This window comes from Urtica dioica, chromosome 5 (genome assembly GCF_054948205.1).
Source record: "Urtica dioica subsp. dioica isolate 48M chromosome 5, U.dioica_male_clone48M_v1_H2, whole genome shotgun sequence".
In the NCBI taxonomy this organism is placed as follows: Eukaryota; Viridiplantae; Streptophyta; class Magnoliopsida; order Rosales; family Urticaceae; genus Urtica; species Urtica dioica.
In genome coordinates this window covers 19,602,247-19,613,098 of record NC_142760.1, presented here as the reverse complement: position 1 = coordinate 19,613,098, position 10,852 = coordinate 19,602,247, and the positions used below count along the sequence as shown (strand labels likewise).

The 10,852-nt window shown below is 48.6% G+C and overlaps 1 protein-coding gene across 1 annotated transcript; it reads right to left on the bottom strand.

The window, feature by feature from the left end:
• Positions 1 to 4,311: 4,311 nt before the first annotated feature.
• Positions 4,312 to 6,000, bottom strand: LOC149397585 (uncharacterized). Its single transcript, XM_089614273.1, has 2 exons — positions 4,929 to 6,000; positions 4,312 to 4,671 (listed from the first exon to the last, which is right to left on the bottom strand). The coding sequence occupies exons 1-2, from the start codon at positions 5,952 to 5,954 to the stop codon at positions 4,312 to 4,314; spliced, it is 1,386 nt and encodes a 461-aa protein (XP_089470399.1). The 5' UTR covers positions 5,955 to 6,000.
• Positions 6,001 to 10,852: the final 4,852 nt, after the last annotated feature.

The window sequence follows — 10,852 nt, the reverse complement described above, 5'->3', positions numbered from 1 at the left end:
GGCGGCGAGGACGTGGCGAGGGATTTTGGAAGAAAAAAACGGGAGAGATGCGGCCGAAAATGGTTGTCTCGTGTGTGGGTATTGGAAAAAATGAGAAAAAAACTGAAAACAGACTTTTATAGTGAAAACCTAAAAAACCTAAAAACCCTCGCCGCGGCGAAAATATGTCGTCGCCGCGGCGAGGTGTTCCTACAACGGATGTTATAACCATTGTAGGAACGTTTCGCCGCGGCGAGATTCCTCACTCGTCGCGGCGAGACAGGGTTGAGGTGGAGGCGGGGCTGGGCGATGTGGAGGCGGGGCTGGGCGAGGTGGAGGCTGGGCAGGGGCGAGGTGGTGGCCGGGCTGGGCGAGGTGGAGGCCGGGCTGGGCAATGTGGAGGCGGGGTGATACGAACCTCGGCCGACTAAGCTCCGAGACCCGATACCCCAATAGCACAGCGACGGATCGTCTACGTTTTAGGAACGAAGGTGGATCGAATGACGCCACGGACGGATGCGAATGGCCGTCTGATGAGTCGGGCTCGAACTCCTACACGCACCGCTTTGTAAGAGACTCGAATAGTTCTAAACGAACCAAAGAGAGAATGAAAATCCTCACAGAAAAGTGTTTAACTCGAAATCAGAATTGTGTGTCTTCCATTCAGCCTAAAGGCTTAATTTATAGAGTTTACAAAGGTCAAATTCGCAGCTCCATGGGCCCCATAACCTAATAAGCCCATTTAGCCTTATTTAAGTACTAATAAGCATAAAACAAAGGACCAGCCCAATACAAACCATTATGGGCGTTTTAAATAACATGTCTTGGCCCAAATAACATAAACTGAAAATAGAAAAATAGGAATAGTCTGACTAATTCAATTCAGCCCAAATAACGTTCTTCATTGTTGTTTCTTGGCTTCCTTGAATCCTCTCCTTTGCGAGCTTGTCCCCTTCTTCATCTTGGAGCTTGATGATCAGATTGTTAAGCTCATCCTTGAATCTCCTCGCTCGAGCTCTTGTCACGGGTCCTTCCGGCACTTGGTATTTTGCTTGCGGCTCCTTTTGGGGCATGTCCTCATCACGGGGCAGTGGCAAGGTGGAGGCGAGGACGTGGCGAGCGAGAGGCGAGGTGGAGGCGAGGACGTGGCGAGCGAGAGGCGAGGTGGAGGCGGGGCTGGGCGAGGTGGAGGCCGGGCTGGGTGATGTGAAGGCGGGGCTGGGCGAGGTGGAGGCCGGCTGGGCGAGGTGGAGGCGGGGCTGGGCGATGTGGAGGCGGAGCTTGATGATCAGATTGTTAAGCTCCTCCTTGAATCTCCTCGCTCGAGCTCTTGTCACGGGTCCTTCCGGCACTTGGTATTTTGCTTGCGGCTCCTTTTGGGGCATGTCCTCATCATTCCCCTCGTCTTGAAAAGGATTTGCCCTCAAATCATGATCTGCATCAAAAGGAGATAAGTCAGTCACATTGAATGTAGCACTAACATTATACTCACCTGGAAGATCCAATTTGTAGGCATTATCGTTGATCCTACGAATAACTTGGAATGGTCCATCGCCACGCGGCTGTAGTTTGGACTTGCGTTGCTCAGGAAAACGCTCCTTGCACATATGTAACCAGACCCAATCACCTGGTTCGAAAATCACTCTCTTGCGGCCCTTGTTGGCTTGCTGCGCATACTGCTCCGTTCTTCGCTCAATGTTGAGTCGTGCCCGCTCGTGAAGCTGCTTAACAAGCTTTGCTTTCTGTTCACCATCTATATTCACATGCTCAGACATAGGAATAGGAGATAAATCCAACGGCGTTAGTGGGTTAAAACCATTGACAATCTCAAAGGGTGAGAACTTAGTAGATGAATGAATAGCGCGGTTATAAGCAAACTCAACATGTGGTAAACAATCTTCCCAAGTTTTGATATTCTTCTTAATTATTGCCCTCAACAAAGTCGACAAGGTCCTATTGACTACTTCGGTCTGACCATTAGTTTGGGGGTGACAAGTAGTCGAAAACAACAACCTAGTACCCAACTTAGCCCATAAGGTCTTCCAAAAGTAACTTAAGAACTTGGTATCCCTATCCGAGATAATCGTCCTAGGCATGCCATGCAACCTAACAATCTCTCGAAAGAACAGATCAGCAACATTAGAAGCATCATCGGTTTTGTGATATGGGATAAAATGTGCCATCTTTGAAAACCTATCAACCACTACAAAAACATAATCACGACCCCGCTTAGTCCTAGGCAAGCCTAACACAAAATCCATAGATATATCTACCCAAGGTGAGCTAGGAATAGGCAAAGGTGTATACATACCTTGTGATTGAACTTTCGACTTAGCTTTCCTACATGTGATACAATTACCACGGATCCTCTCAACATCACGCTTCATGCGAGGCCAATAAAAGTGCTCTTGGATCACTCCTAGAGTTTTTGCTATCCCAAAATGTCCCATAAGGCCCCCACCATGAGCTTCCCTGACTAACAACTCCCGAAGAGAACAACTAGGCACACAAAGTCTACCAAGCCTGAACAAAAATCCATCATGCCTAAAGTAATCTCCCAATGCCATCTTCTCACACTTCGTAAATATCTCACTAAACTCTCGGTCTTCTGGATACAACTCTTTGATATGTTCAAAACCAAGCAGTTTAGCATCTAAAGTGGAAAGTAAAACATACCTTCGAGAAAGGGCATCGGCTACCACATTCTTCTTACCTTGTTTGTACTTGATGACATATGGAAACGGCTCGATGAACTCCATCCATTGCGCATGCCGTTTGTTGAGCTTTTGTTGTCCCTTCAAGTACTTCAGTGACTCATGGTCGGTGTGGACCACGAACTCTCTTGGCAAAAGGTAGTGCTGCCAAGTCTCTAAAGCTCGAATTAATGCGTACATCTCCTTGTCGTAAGTGGGGTAATTAAGGGTGGCCCCGCTCAATTTTTCGCTAAAATACGCAATCGGCCGTCGATCTTGCATGAGAACTGCTCCGATTCCCACGCCGGACGCATCACACTAAACCTCGAATGGTTTATCGAAGTTAGGTAATGCGAGACAAGGAGGGTTGACTAATTTCCCTTTGATTTCGGTGAACGCCTCCTCTTGTGCTTGCCCTCATGCGAACGCCACATTTTTCTTCATCACCTCCGTGAGCGGGGCAGCGATCGTGCTAAAATCTCTGACAAAGCGCCTATAAAAGCTCGCTAAGCCATGAAAACTTCGTACTTGTGCTGCATTTGTCGGCGTCGGCCACTCCTGAATAGCTTTCACCTTTTCCTCATCTGCCTGCACTCCTTTTGAACTTACAACAAAACCCAAGAAGACAACGTGATCGGTGCAAAAGGTGCACTTGTCAAGGTTAGCAAATAACTGTTCACGTTTGAGTACAATAAAGACCTCACGCAAGTGTAAGACATGATCATCCAGGGTCTTGCTATAAATCAAAATATCATCAAAGTATACCACCACAAATTTACCAATGAACGAACGCAAAACATGATTCATAAGTCGCATAAATGTGCTAGGTGCATTAGTCAAACCAAAAGGCATCATTAACCATTCATACAACCCCAGTTTAGTTTTAAAAGCGGTTTTCCATTCATCCCCCTCTTTCATTCTAATTTGGTGGTACCCACTCTTTAAATCAATCTTAGAGAAAACACACGCACCATGTAATTCGTCTAACATATCATCCAATCTAGGAATGGGAAATCGATACCTGACCGTGATGTTGTTGATGGCTCGGCAATCCACGCACATCCTCTGGGACCCATCCTTCTTTGGAACCAATAGAACTGGTACGGCGCAAGGGCTCATGCTCTCTCTAATGTACCCCTTTGACAAAAGTTCCCCGACTTGCCGTTGCAACTCCTTCGTTTCCTCAGGGTTGGTTCGGTAGGCCGGTCTGTTTGGAAGCGAGGCTCCGGGTACAAGGTCAATCTGGTGCTCAATCCCTCGAATTGGTGGTAGTCCTGTTGGCATATCTCGAACAACAACGTCCTTGAACTCCTGCAAAAGAGAAACAATGGCAGTAGGTAGAACCTCGCCATGTTGGTTAGTGAATAAGGCAGCCTCCTTGTACACAAGTAAAATCATCGGCTGTTTGGCAAAGAAGGCTTTCCTCACATCACTCTTTCCCGCAAAGAAGTTGTTTTGTTTTCTCTCACCGATTTTGTTTTTCATGACCCCATCTTTTTTTTCACTCCCCACTTCCCTCTCGGGTTTTCTCTCTGGGACTCTCTCTTTTTTTCTCTCTGTTTTTACCTCATCCCTTGGTTCTTTTCCCTTCTCTAGGGTCCTAAACCTTTCCCTCTCTTGTTGCATCCTCAGTTGATCTTCATGAACTTGCTTTGGAGTGAGGGGTGCGAGGTGCGAGGGTTATGGTACGATTCTTGTGCCTGAGGGAGTACTTGTTGGTGTAGCCGTCATGAGTCACCCTCCGGTCGAATTGCCACGGCCGCCCCAAAAGTATATGCCCCGCGTCCAATGGTGCCACGTCACAGAGCACCGAGTCCTCATAGCTGCCAATCCGGAAACTGATAAGGACTTGTTTGTAGACACGTACCTCTTCACCATCATTAAACCACTGAAGCTTGTAAGGACGAGGGTGGTTTGTCGTGGGAAGTCCAAGCTTCTTCACTACAGCAACGCTGGCTATGTTCGTACAACTCCCTCCATCGACGATAACACTGAACACCTTCTCACCAATATGGCACCTGGTCTGAAAGATGTTTTCACGCTCCTCATCATCATCTGCTCCTCATCATCTCGTACAACCTGCGCGTTCATAGTTCGTCGAGAGACCAAAACGAGCTCTGCTGGTGCCTCAATTTCCTCGTCCGACTCTTCTCCGGTACACTCTTGGTCTTCCTCTTCATCGTCGGTAATCATCTCTCCGGTCGGAAGAATCGTCATGCTCCTCTTATTCGGGCATTGATTCGCAAAGTGACCTACTCCCTGGCACTTGAAGCACTTGATATCACGATTTCGCTGAAATGACGTCTCCGGTTTCTTTTGAGCACTGGGACCAGGATTAGATGTGGTTGGGGTCGTGGAAGTGCTTGGCTTGGCTACGTCCCCTCGTGGTTTGAAACTGCTCTTCTCGTCTCGGTTGAAGGTCTTCTTCCATGCAGGTTGTTCTGAGAATCGGTTTCCCCGCATGCTACCCCTCGTCTTGAGCTGCTTCTCAATCTTGACGGCCAAGTGAACCAAATCCTCCATCTCGACATAATGCTGCAACTCCACCTTGTCCGCTATGTCAGGGTTCAGCCCGTTGATAAATCTGGCCATGGTAGACTCGCGATCTTCCTCGATGTTTGCTCGGATCATGGCAACCTCCATTTCCCGGTAGTACTCCTCAACACTGCGAGTGCCTTGCCGTAGGCGCTGAAGCTTCTGGTAGAGCTCTCGGTAATAGTGGCGAGGCACGAATCTCTTCCTCATGATGGCCTTCATCTCATCCCAAGTCTCTATGGGCTCCTCTCCATCCCGTTGCCTACTCGTCACCAGCTGATCCCACCAAACAATAGCATAATCAGTGAATTCAGCGGCAGCAAGTATTACCTTCTTGCGTTCGGTGTAGTTGTAGCAATTGAACACAAACTGGGCTTTGGTCTCCCATTCAAAGTAGGCGTCCGGGTCACTTTTCCCTTGGAATGTTGGAATCTTCTGCTTGATGCCACCAATTGCTCCGTCTTCTCTGTCCCTTCCTCCATGTCTTCTTTCGAACATTCTCTCGTTTCGTCCTCCTCTCCTATAATCCTCCTCTTCAAAATTATTCTCCATCTCATCTTCTGTCTCCTCCCTAGGCTGTCTTCGTCTTCCTCTGTTGGGAGCTTGTTGGCCTTCCTCCACTCTCTCGACACGTTCTCGTAGTGGCTCCAACTCTTCCCTCATCATCCTCCGCATCTCTCCTATCATTGCTTGCATCATCAGCCTCCGGTCTGGAATTCCCTCATCTGCGTCGCCGTTGTTAGACATGGTTGCTGCAAGATATTGTTAGTAACAAAAGAAAAACCTCACCAAACTCTCCTCACGTGTTTACACTCAAATAATATCACTCAGCGCTCGTGTTTGATAATGGCGATAGTTATACTCTCTCTGCCTTTTACCACTCACTCAAACTCTCTATAGGCTAGTACCGAACTACTCAGAGACCAGGAAGGTGATGAAAGGAATTAGAAAACGATACACCAAAACGACACAAACGACACGAACAATAAAACGACACCACGGAAAGTTATGACCAGGTCTTATATAAGTCCCAAAAAAAAAACAATTCTCCCAAGGTGCGACAATCAGCCCAAAATGACCTAAAAACGCTCCAAAACACACAAGGAATCTATCAGGAAAATAAAATTTCTTGAGCTCAAAATTACTCTTTTTTTTTTTATATATATATATCCGGGACGTAATGCTAATTCGAAATTAAATGTGAAATGTCGAAATGGATTATGGACACACAAAAACAGGAAACGAATGAAAGGGAAATTAAATGGGAAATGATTCTGGAAATAAAGGAAACTAAAAGAAATCCTGAATTAAGTGAAACTGAAATGTCGAAATTGATTGTGAATAAAATCCGGAATCAATGAGATACTAGGAATGAAGGAAACCTGATTTCAGGATACTAAGAATGAATGCCGAATAAATGAAACCCGATTTCAGGATACTAGGAATCAATGAGATTTCCGAAATTAAGTGATAAAATCCGGAAATGAATTTTCTTTGACTTCCTAAGATAGACTGCGATAATTATAATTGATCTCCACTGAATTCGAATTGATCTCCACGAATTCCCTTTTTTTTTCGGATCTTCTCTTTCTCTTCTTTTTTTTTTTTTTTGACGCTCAAGAACACAGACCTAACACGAAAAGAACACAGACCTAACACAAGATAACAAACACAGACTCAACACAACAAATACGTACGTACGGAATGAACACAACACAAACGAAGAGACGAAAACAAAGAAAACGAAACAAAGGATAAGCAGACCTAAAAGTAGAGACTAGCTCTGATACCACTTGATACGAACCTCGGCCGACTAAGCTCCGAGACCCGATACCCCAATAGCACAGCGACGGATCGTCTACGTTTTAGGAACGAAGGTGGATCGAATGACGCCACGGACGGGTGCGAATGGCCGTCTGATGAGTCGGGCTCGAACTCCTACACGCACTGCTTTGTAAGAGACTCGAATAGTTCTAAACGAACCAAAGAGAGAATGAAAATCCTCACAGAAAAGTGTTTAACTCGAAATCAGAATTGTGTGTCTTCCATTCAGCCTAAAGGCTTAATTTATAGAGTTTACAAAGGTCAAATTCGCAGCTCCATGGGCCCCATAACCTAATAAGCCCATTTAGCCTTATTTAAGTACTAATAAGCATAAAACAAAGGACCAGCCCAATACAAACCATTATGGGCGTTTTAAATAACATGTCTTGGCCCAAATAACATAAACTGAAAATAGAAAAATAGGAATAGTCTGACTAATTCAATTCAGCCCAAATAACGTTCTTCATTGTTGTTTCTTGGCTTCCTTGAATCCTCTCCTTTGCGAGCTTGTCCCCTTCTTCATCTTGGAGCTTGATGATCAGATTGTTAAGCTCCTCCTTGAATCTCCTCGCTCGAGCTCTTGTCACGGGTCCTTCCGGCACTTGGTATTTTGCTTGCGGCTCCTTTTGGGGCATGTCCTCATCACGGGGCAGTGGCGAGGTGGAGGCGAGGACGTGGCGAGCGAGAGGCGAGGTGGAGGCGAGGACGTGGCGAGCGAGAGGCGAGGTGGAGGCGGGGCTGGGCGAGGTGGAGGCCGGGCTGGGTGATGTGAAGGCGGGGCTGGGCGAGGTGGAGGCCGGCTGGGCGAGGTGGAGGCGGGGCTGGGCGATGTGGAGGCGGGGCTGGGCAAGGACGTGCCGAGCTCGAGGCGAGGTGGAGGGGGGGCAGGGGCGAGGACGTGGCGAGCTAGAGACGAGGTGGAGGCGGGGCTGGGCGAGGTGGGGGTCGGGCTGGGCGAGGACGTGGCGAGGTGGAGGCGAGGACGTGGCGAGCGAGAGGCGAGGTGGAGGCGAGGACGTGGCGAGCGAGAGGCGAGGTGGAGGCGGGGCTGGGCGAGGTGGAGGCCGGGCTGGGCGATGTGGAGGCGGGGCTGGGCGAGGTGGAGGCCGGCTGGGCGAGGTGGAGGCGGGGCTGGACGATGTGGAGGCCGGGCTGGGTGAGGACGTGGCGAGGTGGAGGCGGGCAGGGGCGAGGTGGAGGCGTGGCTGGGCGAGGACGTGGCGAGCGAGAGGCGAGCTAGAGGCGAGGTGGAGGCGGGGCTGGGCGAGGTGGAGGCCGGGCTGGGCGAGGTTGAGGCAGGGCTGGGCGAGGTGGAGGCCAGGCTGGGCGAGGTGGAGGTGGGGGCTGGGCGATGTGGAGGCGGGGCTGCGCGAGGACATGGCGAGCGAGAGGCGAGGTGGAGGCGAGGACGTGGCGAGCGAGAGGCGAGGTGGAGGCGGGGCAGGGGCGAGGTGGAGGCGGGGCTGGGCGATGTGGAGGCGAGGCAGGGGGCGAGGTGGAGGCGGGGCTGGGCGATGTGGAGGCGGGGCAGGGGCGAGATGTTCCTACAACGGATATTATAATCGTTGTAGGAACATCTCGCCGCGGCGAGATTCCTCACTCGCCGCGGTGAGACAGTTTCTTAAAAAACTGCTTGGCCACGATATCCACCTCGCCGCGGCGGCGAATATTTATCGCCGCGGCGAGATATATACCTCGCCGCGGCGACGAGTTTCTACAACGCTTTTGTTTAGTGATGTAGAAATCACCCGCCGCGGCGAGGTATGAATTTCGCCGCGGCGGATTACATTTTTCTACAACGCTTTCGCTGTGCGTTGTAGTAAGTTCTCGCCGCGACATAAAACACATTACGCCGCGGCGTGGATTCTACAACGGATTTTTAAAGCGTTGTGGGAAATCTGAAACACCATGTTTCTACAACGCTTAACTATATGCGTTGTAGAATCTACAAGTTTCTACAACGCTTAACCATATGCGTTGTAGAAACACCAAGTTTCTACAACGCTTATCCATATGCGTTGTAGAAACACCAAGTTTCTACAACGCTTGTCATAAGCGTTGTAGAATCACTAGTTTCTACAACGCTTGTCATAAGCGTTGTAGAAAGTGGGTTGTATAATCCAACATTTGTAGTAGTGGTTGTTTGCAGCGATTGGGGATATCTTGAACTCCTTTGATTGAGAGGAAATTATTTCGTCCTCCAGGCTCATGTTCTCTTCAAAATCATTAACTTCAGAGTCTGGAACTTCCTAAGTTTACTTTAATAGGCTCTTCGTTCAGCGTTGATGAGGACATGCCCCAAAAGGAGCCGCAAGCAAAATACCAAGTGCCGGAAGGACCCGTGACGAGAGCTCGAGCGAGGAGATTCAAGGAGGAGCTTAACAATCTGATCATCAAGCTCCAAGATAAAGAATGGAACAAGCTCGCAAAGGAGAGGATTCAAGGAAGCCAAGAAACACCAATGAAGAACGTTATTTGGGCTGAATTGAATTAGTCGGACTATTCCTATTTTTCTATTTTTCAGTTTATGTTATTTGGGCCAAGACATGTTATTTAAAACGCCCATATATGTTTGTATTGGGCTGGTCCTTTGTTTTTATGTTTATTAGTGCTTAAATAAGGCTAAATGGGCTTATTAGGTTATGGGGCCCATGGAGCTGCGAATTTGCCTTTGTAAACTCTATAAATTAAGCCTTTAGGCTGAATGGAAGGCAGACAATTTGATTTCGAGTTAAACACTTTTCTGTGAGGATTTCATTCTCGCTTTGGTTCGTTTAGAACTACTCGGGTTTCTTACAAAGCGGTGCATGTAAGAGTTCGAGACCGACTCATCAGGCGGCCATTCGCATCCGTCCGTGGCGTCATTCGATCCACCTTCGTTCCTAAATTGTAGACGATCCGTCGCTGTGCTATTGGGGTATCGGGTCTCAGAGCTTAGTCGGCCGAGGTTCGTATCAAGTGGTATTAGAGCAGAAGATTCCAACATTCCAAGGGAAAAGTGACCCAGACGGCTACTTTGAATGGGAGACGAAAGCCCAGTTTGTGTTCAATTGCTACAACTACACCGAACGCAAGAAGGTAATACTTGCTGCCGCCGAATTTACTGATTATGCTATTGTTTGGTGGGATCAGCTTGTGACGAGTAGGCAACGGGATGGAGAGGAGCCGATAGAGACTTGGGATGAGATGAAGGCCATCATGAGGAAGAGATTCGTGCCTCGCCACTATTACCGAGAGCTCTATCAGAAGCTTCAGCACCTACGGCAAGGCACGCGCAGTGTTGAGGAGTACTACCGGGAAATGGAGTTTGCCATGATCCGAGCAAACATAGAGGAAGATTGCGAGTCTACCATGGCCAGATTTATCAACGGGCTGAACCCTGACATAGCGGACAAAGTGGACTTGCAGCATTATGTCGAGATGGAGGATTTGGTTCACCTGGCCGTCAAGATTGAGAAGCAGCTCAAGACGAGGGGTAGCCTGCGGGGAAACCGATTTTCATAACAACCTGCATGGAAACCTTCAACCGGGATGAGAAGAGCAGTTTCAAACCACGAGGAGACGTAGCCAAGCCAAGCACTTCCGCAGCCCCAACCACATCTAGCTCTGGTCCCAGTGCTCAAAAGAAACCGAAGACGTCATTTCAGCGAAATCGTGATATCAAGTGCTTTAAGTGCCAGGGAGTTGGTCACTTCGCAAATCAATGCCCGAATAAGAGGAGCATGACAATTCTTCCGACCGGAGAGATGGTTACCGACGATGAAGAGGAAGATCAAGAGTGTACCGGAGAAGAGTCAGACGAGGAAATTGAGGCACCAGCG